This window comes from Aythya fuligula, chromosome 3 (assembly GCF_009819795.1).
Source record: "Aythya fuligula isolate bAytFul2 chromosome 3, bAytFul2.pri, whole genome shotgun sequence".
NCBI classification, from domain to species: Eukaryota; Metazoa; Chordata; class Aves; order Anseriformes; family Anatidae; genus Aythya; species Aythya fuligula.
Window position 1 is genome coordinate 1,556,025 of NC_045561.1, and position 17,166 is coordinate 1,573,190.

The 17,166-nt window shown below is 39.2% G+C and overlaps 1 protein-coding gene across 1 annotated transcript in view; it reads right to left on the minus strand.

Annotated features, from left to right (window-relative positions):
- PSME4 (proteasome activator subunit 4) overlaps window positions 1-15,552 on the minus strand; it is a 61,426-nt gene extending 45,874 nt beyond the window's left edge. Inside the window, 6 exon segments of the mRNA XM_032184155.1 lie at window positions 1,059-1,122; window positions 2,158-2,307; window positions 3,006-3,050; window positions 7,359-7,475; window positions 8,024-8,164; window positions 15,370-15,552. Of these exon segments, the coding sequence (XP_032040046.1) occupies window positions 1,059-1,122; window positions 2,158-2,307; window positions 3,006-3,050; window positions 7,359-7,475; window positions 8,024-8,164; window positions 15,370-15,545 (693 nt within the window). The 5' untranslated portion in view covers window positions 15,546-15,552.
- Window positions 15,553-17,166: the final 1,614 nt, after the last annotated feature.

Consider the following 17,166-nt stretch of genomic DNA (forward strand, 5'->3'; position numbering starts at 1 on the left):
GCCAGACAGATACAGCCCAACAGTAGTTTTGGCCAAGGGGAGTAGAGGTTCTTTATTGGATCTAAAATAAAGATGACAACTCACTGCAGTCCCCTGCAGCAAAGCTGAGGAAGAAACTAACCTGTGAGAGATTTCTTCGAAGTTTGATAACTGAAGATTAAAACAGACTCTTTAAAAACACTTCATATTGGTATGGCAATTATACCAATTTTAGAGTCTGTCAGCCTGAATATGAAGCCTATTTGTCTTTTTCCTTTTTTTAAAAGAGCATTTTTGCGCCCTCACCATGAGCGTAAGACCTGAATCAGTAGTCAGGCACCTGTTTTGAGCGAGTCTTTGCCATACAAACAGTGTGTGGTTAATATGAAAGGATTCAATCACCAGCGTAGCACAGAAATGGAATGCTACCTCCAGTGAAGCTATAGAAAACTGTGGGTAACAGAGACAAGAACAAGCAAGGAAGCTCAACACCACCTGGTGACCAAAAGACTTCAACACAAATTCAAGGCAGAGCTGCGAATAAAAGCTGTGAATAAATGTGTTATGTATATGCCTACTTAAACTAAGGAAAGTAATACAAGTGTACTGTCCAAAGATGCTGGAAAAAGCAAACAGAGCATCCCATCGTAACAGAGGGAACAGCCACAGAGTGACTGTACACATGAGCTATCGTTGAAAGAAAAATCTAATTAAAAATTAGGGGTAGCAAAGGATGTACTAAGTTTTAAGATGCTATTTTACAGAACTGTATATTACAGGAATCACAATAGCACTGTGCATCATCGTAAGCATTAACAGGCAGTCGAAAATGCCAGCATTCCCAAGACAAAGTAAAGCTGCCTGAGAAGGCCATTAAACTAAGCTCACCAAGCACAATTGTCATCTCATTTATTCATTCAATAACTTCTTGCCAACAATCATGAAATTACCAACTCAGCCTTGTTGTAGTAGTTAAAGCACGAAGAAAAAAATCCACACTATCAACGTTTGACTTGATAGCACACTGTAGGAATTTTTAAATGTATCTCTTCTATCAAGGATAAATAATAAATACTTACCCCTTCCCACTGGGGAAGATTTTGAACTGACACCCAAAGGCCTATAAATTCATCAAACCAAAGCCTGCAAGAGAACAATCAAAATAATTTCAATGTTGTGAAAGCAACTCCTCCACTGGACATTTCACTCACTTTGTCGGGTGGTCTCAGGAACTCACGTGCCCCCCAAGTCATTCAACACAAACAGCAATCAGACATGCTTGTATCTCTTCATCTCCCATAGCATCCTCCCATTCTTTTAGGTCTCCTCCTCTTATTCTTTTTTAATTCCCCCCTTCCACACAACAATCTCACCAGGCATTTCCTTATCTATACTTCAGCCTGACCATGTCAATATATAGTGCCATCCCAGCACAGGTAAACTGGATGAAAACAAATCACACTTCATTTCCTTCTTGTTTAAAATCTAAAATCTGTCTCTATTGCCTGATGGTTACAACTTTCATTAGTTTCTATTCTTAATGCAGCTGAAGCAAAGGATACAAAATCTTCCACACCCTTTCTTTGCTTACATTAATGTTCCTAAACTATATTTACCTCCTCCTTTCAAGTTTTCAGGAAACAGGCACTGGGTGTCCCCAGGTTACTTTTAGAGGAGGAGAATGCTGACAGAATTTGTCTTGAACTCCTTCCAAAAATGCTGCTAAAAGCCACTATTCATTTTACTGGTGACCAGGCTGCAGACATTTGTGTCATCACTAATTTTATGCTCAAATAGAAACAGGAAGAACTGAGAAGTTCCCAGTAATTTTGATCTCTAACATGGAGAACAATTCTGAAAGCATTCTAAAAAAGCACTGCTCCACCACAAAAGCTAAAACCTGAAATTTTTAATACTGATTTACAAGATACAAGAATACTGATCCAAAATTTACAGAACCTGTACGTTTGAAAATGAATAGCTGTTCTGATGCACGTGGTTATTTCCATTTCTGTTGTTTTCAAATACCAAATTCAATTACAACATGAATGCAAGATACATACACTTAAAGGAAACACCACATGATCTGATTTACCTGACTTGAATGTTATCCTGTAGGAGATGAACACTGCTTTTTATAGCAAAACGTTACACCAAGAGACATTCAGTTACACTTACCTGAAACCTTTATGGTGAAGTTCAGGAGGAAGGGTAGTAGGTAGAAAGAGTTCAAAGTAGGTAATAGCCTTTTGCATGGTAACATCAAATGGGCACATTAAAGGCCGCCATTCATCTAGCATCTCTGCAGTGGCATCTTCTGGAAAATATCTGAATGCAAGGCAACCATTGAACATACAGACTTAGCTTTGAAGTTGGAGTGGGCACGTGTGAATTTTTATTTATTTGGTTTTTTAAACATTTATACCTATCTAGCCATTTGTCACAAATCTTACTTTTACTCTAAACCCAGGTACCCAGGGACAATAGGTAGGTACTCCTCAACCCCACTTAAACTTCACAAAATACAATTTCAGATCAAGGATGACACAATGAAAGATTTAAAATTTCTTCTCTACAGCTCTGCAGTATCTTAAACTGCCAACAAACTGAATTGAACTGGTTCAGGCGCACACATTCTCTGCACATATTACAGTACAAAAGATGGAAAGCAATGGTGGCCTTATCAAGTGATATCCTAGCTTAATTAGCTACTGTTAATGGGTTTTCAACCAAGGCTATTAACAAAAAAACATTATTCTAAGGCACTTACACATTACAACACTGAATATGCCCATCACTGTTTTCTACTTTAAGCAACCTATAAACCTGATGCATTGATCAGCTTCAACCTCAGTAAAACAGAAAAGCCTCTACTCTCCGCCCCAGACATCTTCAACCTGCAGCAAGAACAGCAGGTAAAGAATGGCTAATAGTGTTCCACACTTGTTTGCTTTTTAAAACACTTTTCTTTCCTCTCTAAAAGTAATATTAAAGATACTGGCTCAAAAAAAACAACAGTTACTCACGGTCTGCAGCTCTTCACAAGCGTTTTTAGAACACTTTCTACAGAACTGAAACAAGAAAGGAGATATTAAGGATACTACATTACCAAATTTCTAGGACAGCATAAAATAAAAGAACCATTTGTTGATTTTTCTTAAGAGTTTAAGATAATGTTGATGCAATTAGATGTCTTCAGTGAACATGCAGTAGCTATCACCTCCGAGGCAGACCTAATTAGACAGAGTGGAACTGCTCTCCTATACTCCTGGTTCTACTTTTCGTATACCACTCTAATATTCACTGCATTTTAACTAAAGAGTAAAAAAATATTTCTTAGAAGCAATATCCTGCATTTTATCTATGAAAAACCAGCAAAGCAAGTTATCTTCTTAAATAAATATTATATCTTAAATATTTATAGGATAAAAGCAATAGAATTCAGAAAATTATTTTTAGATTCTAAACACCGTATCTGACCTTTTCAATTTGTTTTTTTGTTGTTTTTGTTCAGAGGTTCTAAGAAAGAAGTATCTGCAAATCAGTAGTTATTTCATTACATTCCCCTCGCACTTAACAGCTCATTTTAAGCATTTCACTCATAGCAATAAAGCTTATTATAGAATTAGAGTCACTTAATTTGAGAAATCATTTTAACATGAATTGCCACAGGATGTCGTCAAACCATTTGAAAAAAACCCAAAGAATTCAGAATAATCGCAAAGAATAAGGAAGGCAGAAGGAAGAAATCAATGGAACTGTAAAGGCTGCCAATTTTTAGGTTTGTAAAGTCTACTGTTTACTACAAGACGGGCTCAAGACTAAATTCTGCTTTCACCAAAGATCATTCCCTGAACACAATTTCTAGCAAAAGAATTTCTTACACAATTTATGTGCTCTTAGTATAAAAAAATGCATTCTTTAGGTCACCATCACAAACTAAGCTACAGAAATGCTATTCTGATCAGAATAAAGATGATTCAAATTTATCATCTTTAGACTCTCACCCAAGATCAGTTCAGATCAGTAATTTCAAGACACACAAATACAGAGCATGCACACACTCTCTCTAGTCCTACACAAATGAAACTGATCCCAAACAAGTGAGGTGAAATATAAAATAAACCACCATTTCTAGAGCAGTTGGGGATGGGTGGGTGTCTGTGTGCAAAGAATCCCTCCAACACCTCAACATCCACTGCAAGCCAGCAAAAGCCCACCCAGCCCTCATAACACTACTTCAGTTGAAGCAGCACTCTTGAAGTTGCAAAATTCTGGACGTTTTATCCACCAGTGACAAAGTAAATCTTATCTCTGCTAGAATGACAACTGAGCTTACTGACTGCTTCCAAGATGCAAAGATGAATGACCAACCATTCATTAAACAAAAATAAGATAAACTCCAGAAGAAGGTCATAAAGATTCTGGGTTAAAGAGAATACATTCTTGAAAGAGTTAGGAAACAGGTTCCAAGAGTAGATAAAGCACGAACCAGCAACATTCCTGAAGAGCACTAAAGGTCAACATGAAAATTGTTTCTGTGACAAAACAAATATTCCCATACTATCACGTTGTACTGAAGCAGACTATTGCTGCAGAGAATCTGAAGGACAGAAGAATTTTAAGATACAAATACTAATGGCTGGAGAGCAACAAGCCTTTCAAGGACACAAGTTCGAAATCCAATCTTAGCATCTGTGAGTGAAAGAGAGCAAAAGAGGAAGACTGGAAGGGCTTTCCCCTCCTGATCACAAATTTAGAATGGAAGCTATAAAAAAACAAAAACCAAACAGCAAACAATTTCATATGTGAAGAAGCTTCCATCCAAGATGCAGTTAAACCACAGGCCAACTACAGAAGATACCTTGTAAGACCCCACTTTGACGACAACTAGTTAGAAAAGGACAAGACAACATAGCTGTGAAGGACAAGACACCGCTGGTTGCTGTTTTCATTATCACTTTGAACCAACTCTCTCAAGCCTTGTAGCAGTGGTTAAGTGGCTTCTGTTCCCCTTCTGGTTAGACTTTCTGCATACCCATTATTGCAGAATTGTTCAAAAATATCTGCATTTATCACACTAGCAAATTTCTGCACACAGCTGTACCACTGAACTTAGCCAAGGGTTAAGAGAGCCCAACAGCAAACAGTTCCATACATAAAGCACCTTGGATTGGATCCACAGCCCACTACAGTTTGTCCTCCTGTTCCTGCTCAACTATTTAACCCTGACCATTTGGAAAAGGCATTAAAACCTTTCTAAAACAAATATAACGAAGTAACTTATGCTGGTAGGTATACTATTATATTAGCCTATTAATTACTGAAGCAGTTTATTTAATGATAAAGGAAAACTCCTCCTCCCTTTCAGTTTTCTTTGCCTTTAGTTTCTCTTTGTTATGTGAAGGATTATCACGTTATTACACCTCATCAAAGGGATACATCAAAAACAGCCAACACCACCATAACCCTAACACTACTCATCATTTTGGCACCACACAACTGTTTTCCTCATTTAGGAAGGACATCACCATATTAATTTGTAAATCTATTTTTTCTGCACTTTCAAAGAGAAACATGCTTCAGTTAAAGCAATAAAATACAAACCTACACTGTTGACTCTTATATTATCAAAAAGCAGCAAAAGCATCATTTTCAAATTTTCAGGAAGGATTCAGGCCTGAAGTGATGTTCTAACCCTACAGCAGACATTCCATTATTAGAGTTATAATTAAGACAATGAGAAGAGATCCAGCTATAGTTTCACAAGTGGTATTATTCCAGTGGATTTCTAATTATGCTGAGTCAAAAAAAACAGTATTTGACTAGTACAACAAAAGATTTAAAAAAAAAAAAAACAAACAAGCAAAATATACCCCAAACAAAACCACTGCAATCCTAAAGTTTCTCTCTGTTGACTACTTCCACTTATATCACTTTTAAACTATTTCTGAACTTGTATATTCACGAAACCCTCTGATATGGTTTTCCACTGTCACAATGGACTCTGCCAACACAGAAGCTTGGTTTCACACTTGACAACTACAAGGTTGTCCCCGAGTCATTTTCCAGGCCCTATTACCTCATTGCTAAAGCACTTTCCATGATTTCATTGTTTTTAATAGTAAGGTAAACTTACACAGTGACATGCACTCCTACACAAATACTGATTTTGTCTGTATTCAGACACTAATTATTCAACTATAAAATCTGCCTTTCCTTTGACCCTCAAAATACATATGCTGGTTAAATTAGTTAGCGAATAGCCACTTTATCAGCCACTTCACACACGCTCTCTTGTTCCCCAATTAGAAAGGCTTACATACAGTGCGACATTCTCATAAACAGTGGTGGAATGTTAACATCGGTTTTCCAATACAATTATTTACACAGAAAATTATGCCTGTGTGACAGGTGTTACAATCTAACAGAACATGCAGAAGATTACACATCGGCCAGAGCTGAACAAAAAAAGTCATTCTTACCACCTATGTAATACATTAAGCACAAATGTTTTAGGTGAAGACAAGCCTGGTCGATATGAACTGAATGTAAAAAAAAATTAAAAGAGTAGTTAAATTATCAGCTATATATCAAATTAACCCAGCTTTTAAAAATATCTCAACATCCACCAAAAAGATACCCCTCAAAATTGACTTGAAAAAAACACCAAAACAAAAAGCACCGTATGAGAACAAATCGCACTGCATTTTTAGATGGAGTGTCTGATATGTAATGCTGTTAATAAAAGCTAGAAGCTAGACAGACCGTCACAACCGATAGTTTCGTCCCAGCTTAACCTCCCTCCCCACTACACAATTTTCTCACACAGTAAATGAAAAGTGACAAGCCAACACCCCCACAGACACTTGTGCTGGCATACACATGAAAAAGGCTCTGCTCTTTTGAATTCTCACTTAAAAGTAGCATCTACAATTATCAAAATAGTGCAACTTTGCAAAAGAGTACAATTAGCAAAATTATTTTTCCGGCTATGTAGCCATGAGACAAGTGCTGGGTGACAAGTTACAAAGCTACAGATATTTTCTATTTGTGTCACATTTCAGCAATGGGATCCTCTATTCAGTAAAAGGAGTCAGGGATAATACTTGAACAGTCACAGACAGAAAACAAGTTGATGGAGACCCTGTTTCAGTGTACTTAGAAGTGAACTTGATTATGTTCAGAAAGGAACAGTGTAACAAACATCATGTACATCCTGCCATCAATTATTGTAGCCTCACATGCACTTACTGAAATCAATTTCATGAAATATAAACAAAAATATTTACGGTATACCTAATGACAGACATTAACAGTGCCTTTGTAACTGTACTTTCAAGCATAACAAGTACTTAGGTTTTAAAATGCAAACTTACTTGGGAAACCAATTTAATCCAAGATGTTCTGTTTTGGAGTATAATATCCTTTCCAACATTTCATGAAGTGGTCTCCATGGTAACTCTAAATCATCCCTGGAAAGTAGTTCTTTTTTCCTATAATATAAGAAAGCAAGGAGCACTTTAGGATTAAACATCTACGCTGACCTACTGCACACCAAAATACCCCAGATCAGGAATACTGCTTTGAATCATGCTCTTCTTCAGCATTTGGCATAAACTGCAGGAAGGTCAGGGAATTTACAAGGCAACCACTTACAGAATTTCTGAATGACCTCAAGCTGTCAACATCTTCAACGGAAGTCTGACTAAGTGAAATAAGCATATCAAGTTGTGAGACAGTCTTCACCTCCTCCCTGCTTGGGATTCAGCCTTAACTCTTAGCTCTCTGGGGTAATTCCTTTTCCTAATATTGAAAAGCTGACATTCTTTCACTGTCAAAACCACACGTAAAGCTTTGCATTATGTAGACACCTTTCCCCTTTCAAACTTTCTAATCAAGATCACCTGTGCAGGGTAGATTAAGTGAAGTAACCTGTAACAGAACATACTATTGCACTGAAGTATGTAACAACATGCGGAAAGTGAAGTGATCAACTACTTAGAGAAGAAAATTTCAGTAGTCATCAGAAACCTGTACTTACTTTAACAGGTTTATTAACAGGCGTGCAAATCCTTGCATCATGCTGATTTCCAGTTTTGGAATTGTTACCAACTCATACAGCAGTTTGATAAAAAGCACATGATCTTCTTTGCTGAATTTTCTCCCATATAACCGGATGTATCTGCAAGCAAAACACAAGATGAGTCAGCAATATTTTTGAGCATGTTCCTTTTAGCTAAGACCTGAGCCAGATCCTGTCTAGCTTGCTGTTTAATGAAACAAGGGAAAACCTAATTTAAGTTCAAGTTCTTGTTTGAAAGATTTGAAAAGGTATCTAACAAGGGAATATTTTGATACCTGAAACCAACTACTGGGGAAAAAAATGAAGAATGATCCAATAAAGTACTACCTAACATAATGTCCACATTTTATCTCTGGCATAGTTTGACTAGTCTTTTATATATACAGGTGTTGTTTTTGTTGGTGGTGGTGGTTCTGTTTTGTTGTTTCCCCCCCCCCCCCCCCCAGTGCTCAGAATAAATCTTTCAAGAAAAAACGTTTTATAACCAGGGGCAATCCTAACACTAAATTTAGTCCTTCTTTTTGCTAGCCAGGAAGACAGATATTTATTGTACCTATAAAGTACAAACCTTAAAGAATTAGTAAATACTGGCAGGTAGCATTCCTAATCACTATAGGGTCCTCTGAAATCATAATTTCTGTGAAGCTTCTCCTAAGAGGAAATTGGAATCTAACCGAAGTTTCTTTTGTGAGCCTAAAAACAATTTAAGAACCCTAAGAAGTTATAAAAAAAAAAAAAAAAAAAAAAAAAGGAATTATGCTAAAAAGCAGTTAAGCAGTTATGTAACAAACACATAATCTGTTTTTAAACCAATGAGGTAAAGGAAACTTTACTTATAATAAATAACCAGGAAAAAAACTAAAACAAAAACAAGGACAGCTTGCTGTCTTCCAAGATTCCACAAACAGCATAACATGATGTTCACACCAGGTACCACAAAAACAATGACTATATTCTTTCACCTCAGCTCAAAATGTACTAACTACTGAATTTAGACTCTCTACATCCCCATGTACTTATTTCGTCTTTTTTTTTTGTGTGACACTGTCACACAAGCAGCTTTATTGTACTCTATCCTTTTCAGATGGGGCACTTTAAGAAGGAGACAGGACACAATGTAGAAGCTAATTTAAAAAAACAGTTTCAAGTTAAGTTGACCTTTGCTGGTGGTGAGCTTCACTGCTGTCCATTTATTTACTATTTTTAAAAGGTATGGTTCCGCTAGGGCTAAGTTTGGAAGAGATGCTTGCTGTTTTCAAGCATAGATTGAAAAAAGGCATGCATTTAACTTTTTAAAAATAACCTCCTCCAACAGAAGTTATATAAGGTTCTAGTGCAGCATTTTACACGTCATGCCACTACAACTTATTACTCACCTGAAAAAGCACACTTCTCCTTTGTATTACTGCTCTAACTACCCATAGAGTCATAAGAAACACTACTAATACATTGCCCTCCAAGGAGCTGTTAGACAAAGCATATGAGATACGACCCTTTATAAAACAATTTCTGTAGACGCCTGCTGATTGTTTTTGTTTAAAAGATTCAGTAGAGCTTGGGTTGATTTGTTGTTAAATATACACCAGTGGAGCATGGAGGCTTGTCCTAGTAATGTGAAGAATGCCAGATCTCACACTACTTATTTGGTATGCGGGACAGCAAACATTGCAGAATGCCTGCATCTTTTCACGTGGTGGGCCCCGTGATCTCTGAACAAAACCCACCTGGATGGAACACAGCCTAGGTAATTCTTAGAGGGGCAAATATAAGCAGCTACTGAGCTAACAACAAAACCAAAGCTCACTGTCTCAATTGCTGAATTTGTTTTCTGAAATTGATTCCTGCAATGCTGAGAAGTTCAGTTAGTTATTATCTGTTTTGCTTTCAAATGCTTCGTGCTTCTCTGTAAGCTTTTACTCCTCACAGCCCTTCCAGTGGGAGAACTGACCACACCGAAATAAAGTTCAGGTCCCTCACTAAAACACATGAGGCAAACAGTGCCACAAGAGCACACAGGATAGGGACAACAGCTTGACTATGTTTTTCTACTCCACCACTTCCCCATTTCTCAATTAAAAAACAAAACAAAACAACACTCATCTGCCAGGATCACCCACAGCTAGTAACTTTATCTATTCCAGGAAACTGACTCCTTTTGGTAAGCTGCCTTGCTTTTTCCTTCTAACATTTTCCAATCTCCCTCCTCCAGCTTCCTTTGAATACACAGTGGGACAGCTGCGGGTCTTGGGGAAACCAATAATCACTCGTCTTCGGAGAAGAAAAAAGAGCTTCTACAGCACTTCTTGTCACTTCCTTTTTCTTTTTCCCATTGATTTCAGCAGGGGATTTCCCATTTACTGAGCAGTATTGTCACTAATGTTCATTTCAATGTGTTTTACTCCTTTCACACCCAGAAGGAAATGAATGAAATATAAACTAACCCACTCCTCTACCACATGAGGTATGTGGATCAGCCAGAAACACCACCCACCTACAGAACAACCGCAAACAGCCAAACAGCTACACTTTCCACGTGTATAAAACAGACAAGGCAGAAAGAGTCCTCAGAAAACAACAGGTGCAACTGATTTTTTTCCTCTTAGCTTTCCCTTCCTGTTTATTAAAAGGGGAAGACAGCGTTGGATGCAGTGATCAAACTGCTTACTTACACAAGGTAAAGACAATTTTCATGACACTACACATCTGGGAAAGAACACAGCAGCTAAACAGGAACGCTAACAGCTCATTTCCAAAATCAACTTTAACCTTTTGCAATTTCCATTTTGTTACTGTTCAGTCATATACACTTAACACGTACATCTCTGCTCTCATAAGGTTAGGTACAGAGTAACAAGTTACAGTGATTTAACTTCTTCATGTATTATTAAAGAAAACAAAACAGAACTGCAGAAACCTGAAAAAGTAAGTTATAACTACAAAGAAACGCTCTGCAAGAGATCCAGGGACTCTGTCAGCATTGCTGGATGTAACAAAAAAGGAAACGTTTGCATGGTTACCATTCTTGACATTTCTAACACCAATTCTACTGTACTAAATGCTGTTTAATTAAGAAACAGAGGAAAGAGTACAATACAAAGTAATGTACTGAATACAAAGATGCCTGGGAAATGGAGCTGGATGCCAAACTGCTCCCGTAAATGCAGCTTCTTTATGTACATGAAAAAGCAGATTTTAAAAACATCAATTATTGTCTTGCTGCACAGTAGGATTAAGATGACAGTCGGAAAATGTTTAATTCTAGAAAGGGACTACTCACATTTTCCTCAAGATTAAATTAACAAAATGTAACAGAAGTATCCTCAGGAGAGGATATTCCCACTACTAAAGGCAAGAATACATCCAGTTCCTCATGAATCCTGCAGGACAGCTAGGGGCTAATCACATATATGCTTGTTCACCATATAAATGGTGCCTCCTCTTGAGGAAAAAAAAGTATTGGGTTAGTTAATGGAAAAAAAAAATAATTTAATTCTAGAACTAAATTATTGCAAATCAAAAACTTCCTGTAAGAAGGCAGGCAATACTACATTGAGATGTTACTTGAAATCTTAATTCCATTGCCCTTTTGATTCCTTCTTTAAGGAAACCGTCTCTCAACCTCTATCAGCCAACTAAAAAATGATAAATAAATTACGCTACATTGTGGTGGTCACTGGGTTCACATTTGAAGATCAGCTATGAGCAAATAAAAGAGGATTAGAAAGTGAAAATTCTATTTGCAGCTCCATCCTTTCTGCACAGAGTGCAGGGTCTCTGTACACAAGATAAAATTAGAACCCAAACCCAATTCCCTCCTTTAAAAGTATTAGGTACCCAATCTCTCACTCCACAATTACAATAGACCTATTTTTAGGAAGTGTACTGTTGTACCAAGCAGATAGCCTAAATTACCCTAGAAGTTGGCTGCTCTGCTACAGTTAAAAATTGCCTTCACATATGAAGCTGCATAGAGCACTCTCCTAAATTCCTAGCTATCTACTTTCAATTTCTCATGCACAGGAGAGGATTACAATTGGCCTAAAGCTGTTTTGACAAATCGTATTGAGAACAATGAATCATGCTCACCAAAACCACTTAAATCACATACATGTTTACATCGTACATGTACATAAATATTATGTATCCAAAAGAAGGCTTACATTTTTCTGATAAAGATGGGAGGGGAATAGATAGAAGAAAAAAAAAAAAGATTTATATTGCAAAAGTGATTAAAATATTTCATCAAAGTCTGATTGACAGGCTTTCCCATAATTCAGAACGGTTGAGCTCCATTTTTTCTTACCTTACACTTAAGTGTAATTTTGTAATAAACCTTTACCTGGCAAGCACACAAAGTAACATCATCAGGAACAGAAGTGGTGTCCTTCAGCTCCAAAAATTCTACCCTTACCTACTGAAGTAAAAAGTACAGAATGACACTCATGTGTTTTCCAGGCTGCAGTCAACCACCTGCACTGTAACTGTTAGATGTTCATATTATACTGATATGCTCAATTACAGGCTATGCATTAAAAACAAAAAACAAAACAAAACAAAAACAACTATGCACAACATTTTTCAGTAAAACGTAAAAAAGTGAAAAAATTGAAACAGCAACCTCTTTTTGACCTAAGAGGTAGAAGTCTGATGCAAGTCCATCTAAGCAAATTATTTTGATGCAACCTGCCCTTTTTTTTTTTTTTGGGACATTGTAGCAAGTTATACAACAACTGACATTCAGTCTTCTGCTTTCACAACAGGATTAGTGTTTTGTAAGATACAGATTTTACTAGCCAAAGTTTGAGGAGTCTCACAGTAATGATTAGGTTTGAATGCCAGTCTTTGAGGTACAGTTTGACTTGCATAAGAAGTCCCACTAAGTCACAAGTTAGTTAAGTAACTGCTCTATTCCTGTCCTCACAAGAAAGTTCTCACCACACTCTGTAGACGCATTCCAACAAAAGGATCTGTTTACATTATGGAAAATTACACATAAACAGCAAATCATGCAAATTAGATTACAGACATTTCACCTGATAAACTCCATTTTTGCCCCTTTTTTCCCCTCCTACTCAGACCATGACATCAGATAGCTGAAACAGATGCTTTTAAGGTAACTATGGGCAAGTCATGCTCACTTGTTGAGATTATAAGAAACAAGAGATCTCAGGTTCATCCGTCATCACAAAATTGAAACCGATACTCAAACTTGTAAATTAAAAAAAATATTTGAGTTCTACTTTTGTTATTCATAATCTACAATGAATCATCCATAGTTGTATAAAGTTGTAGGGTACCTGGGAAGGTACAACTACACGTGTTTTTTTTTTCCTACTTAATCATGCATTTACACATCTAAAAACATTTGTATTATTTCATGAACAGATAAAAAATGTTAAAGATACATTGGACATGATTCTGAATTACAATTTAATCCACAGAATACTGAAAATTCTGCCTTTTATGATTCAGATATTTGCAACAAGGCTAAGCAGAGATCTCACCATGATGAGGATCCTTTACATTTCTCCATCAAACAACTGTAAAATTTATTGGAGCTGCTCAGCAGGGAAAAGGTACTAAGCTGACACTGAGATGAACTACCTTCTACTAACAGACAACAAAGATTAGATTTTTTTTTCTCATTATCTTGTAATTTGACTTAGGTATGAAATCAGAATTCTATATACTTTGGAAGTGTTTCATTTAGGCCTGAACTTTAATAAAAGTATTCAGTCCCACAGAAGTTGTCAAGTTCAGCTGAAGAGCAAAACAACTCTCACGTTAAATTTACCAGCTTATTTTTAAACTGATGCCCCTATTTCCTTCCCTGCCTGCTTCCAAACAAATTCCAAGTCTTACTGCATATAATATGCCACAAAGAAATCTTAGGACTGAAAGGCATCGGACAAGTTGCAAAACACACAAATTAGAACTTCAAAGAGTAGGTGGAAAACCACAAACTAGAGCCTCCTGACCTTTCTGTGATTCATAAAGTAGCACAGCAGCAGTTCTCAACAGGCTAAATTCACTGCCCTAAAGCCTAAACTGGTAACAGCAATTACAATTTACAGAATGACTACCAGGGTAATTCTAACGTAGATCCTTTGAAAGTGTGTAGGATTGTGCGCTACATTTAGCCTACCTATCTAATGTAGATCTTTCTCTTCATAAGAACTAGTACACTTTATCTCAGCTTGATTAGTATCTGAAGTTCCACAAGTCTAAAGGCAACAGGTATCACTGAAACCAGTGTAAGCTCCCAGATGGCTGAGGGGGGAAGTTCAAAAAAACAGCACTGACCTAGTTCCAGGCGGGTTCAAACTGTCACATAATGAAAACACGTGAGTCATTTTGCAACCGTCAAAGTAATTCTATCTAAGAATGCCTCTTGGCAAATACAAAGACTTACATTTCGATACAGATGAACCAAACAGATTTGACTGCCCAGTATGTATCAATTTTTAAATTAGTTGTTTTTATATATATATATATATATATATATATATGAAGGAAAAATCTAAGTGAGGATCTCTGAATTCTACAAAAAGCACGTAGTTCATCGTTTCTAGCACAGAGAAAATACCATCACAGCAAAAACAACGTACGGAAATATGGTTAGCTGACTGAAGTTACAGGACTCATTGTCATCTGATGCCGTTTTCAATGCCAGAGCATCAAAAATAGTGGCAATGAAAATAGCAGAAGTATGCTTCGTAAAATTCACTAGGAGAAACCCGGGCTCCGCTCAGTGACGGTGTATGGAGCCAAGCGGTTTGGAGTTGTGTTAAAAACACTTCACAGGCACTCGGTGGGGCCGCGCAGTGCCCGCCGCCCCGGCAGAGGCGAGACGGGGGCTTTTCTTGCGGCTCGGCGCTGCTTACAGAGCATTAAGGCACAATGTAATCCTGCCAGCACTGAACCAACAAACAGCCCGTCTTGAGAAAGACTTCGCGTTCCTACAGCAGGAGCTGCGCGCAGATAACATCTTGCACAACTTGCCTAAAAAGGCAAGAGGTCAAACAGGTGGCCAAGCAGGCGTTCGGAAAGAAATAGCTTAGAAATATCGACAGAGAAAACCCTCCCGATTCACGAAATCGCCGAGGCTCCCGGAGCCAGGCGAGCTGTAGGAAACGAAACCACCTTTGCCCCGGTTTCCTCCGCCGAGCTCGTGGCGGGCTGCGCGGGACAGGGGCGGGCCCCGGCCCTCCACAGCCCCGGCAGAGCCCGGGGAGACCCCCGGGGGCTCGGCTCCCCCGGTTCCCTCCCCCGGAGCCCGTCCCGCGGCGGCCGGGGGCACTCACGTCGAGAGCTTCCTGGTCCAGAAGAGGCCCCCGGGCCACAGCTCCTGCAGCTGCACGGCCCGCGCCAGGTTGCCTTTGATCTGCGCCAGGAAGCGGCCGGCCTCGGCCTCCAGGCGCTCGCCGTAGGGCAGCAGCTTGTTGTAGACGATCTCCTTCTGAGGCTGAGGCGGCGCCATGGCCGCGGCCGCTGCCCCGGCGCTGAGGCGGCGGCGGCGCCGCGCGGGGACGGCACCGGCACCCCCACCCCGGGCACGGCGCACCGGGAACGGCCCCGAGCGGGCGGCTGCTGGCCCTGCTCCGCCCCGCAACCTTCCGGCGCGGCGGCGGAAGGCGGCGGCTGAGGGAGGCGGCTCCCGGCCCGGCCGCGCCTGAGGGGAGGCGGCCCCGCGCCGCGCCCCGCCGCCATTTGCACAGAGCGGGGCCCAGCGCTGCTCCCGCCTCGCTTCTTTCGTGCCTCTGCGGTTAAATAAAGTTTATTAAACCTTAAACCGGCCGCGGCCCGAACCGACGAACGCAACGTTCCCCCAACTGCTGCCGGGGGAAGAGAACCGGCCGGCGGCCCGTTCCCCGGAGGGCTGCCGGGGTAATTAGTCACGGGGCTGGCTGCAGAGCGGCTTAAGGGGCTTATTCCAAATAAAAATGCTGCTAAAGCACAGCTCCGCGCTGCCCGGGCCTGCTGCTGGCCTCCAGGGGCGTAGGATGAAGCCTGCGATGGATACGTGATAACAAGTAGTGCTGATAGCTGTTATCTCCAGCTGTCGCCTAAATATAATTGCTAATTGAATTTCCCCTCAAGAATCACATCGTGACCGTTGAACAGCTGCAAACGTATTCGAGTTAGGGCTACAGACAAGGGCAAATCCTGTTTTCTCATCTTTATGCTCAAATTAGCCCTGCTTAAAATTTGATAGAAAAAAATAATTAAACGATGGAACACATTACAAAGAGGAGGAATGTAATAGAAGACTGATGTATGACAAAGGCTGTGGCACTCAGACATTCTCATGGCATCTGGTACCTTCACACCGTTTTGTTATGTGCCTTTGTAGCAGACACTACTTCTGTTTGCAATCCAGTGCAACAGGAAATAATTCTGATGCACCTGTTTGAGCAGAGTGACACTACCTCAATTTACAGCCATCACAAAATAATCTGCACTGTAACTTTCTTCATGAGCAAAGTATTACAAAAGCAGCCTTACACAGACAAGGTTTTCCCAGGCACCAAAAGGAAGCTCTGTGCTACTTTGTAGATCTCCCACCTAGTATTTTTACTGTAACATCTTGGGAAAGTGAAAGTCTATGATCACTTCTTAAATGCATCACGTAACTTTCTCAAGGCTTCAGTGAAAATAATTGTTCTGGGTCCTAGGATGAAAGAAAGATAAAATACTCGGCTAATTTCCCTTGACTGAAGTACTACAAAGGGTCAAGCTTTTTCAGGCAGGTTTTGAAGAAACAAAATTAATTCTACCTTTTCCTGCTTTCCTAGAACTACAATTTTAATAGAGGAAGGAGGACGATTTTGTGTTGTGCTTAGTACTTTGACAGTGAGCTTCCACTCCTACAACATTTTCTATCACATATTCTTGTAGATTATGTATATCAGTGCTTACATTATTACAGAACAGTTGCAGCTACAGTTCGTATATGTGTGTTTTGGAGATTATTGCTCTTTCACAGAGGCATCCTATCTACCCTACGCAAAATAATTTGTGTGAGAATTTCTCTCCTTTCTGGCCTGAGTTAAAAATAGAACGATTACGATCAAATTTCTGTGTGCAGTACATCTTGTTTA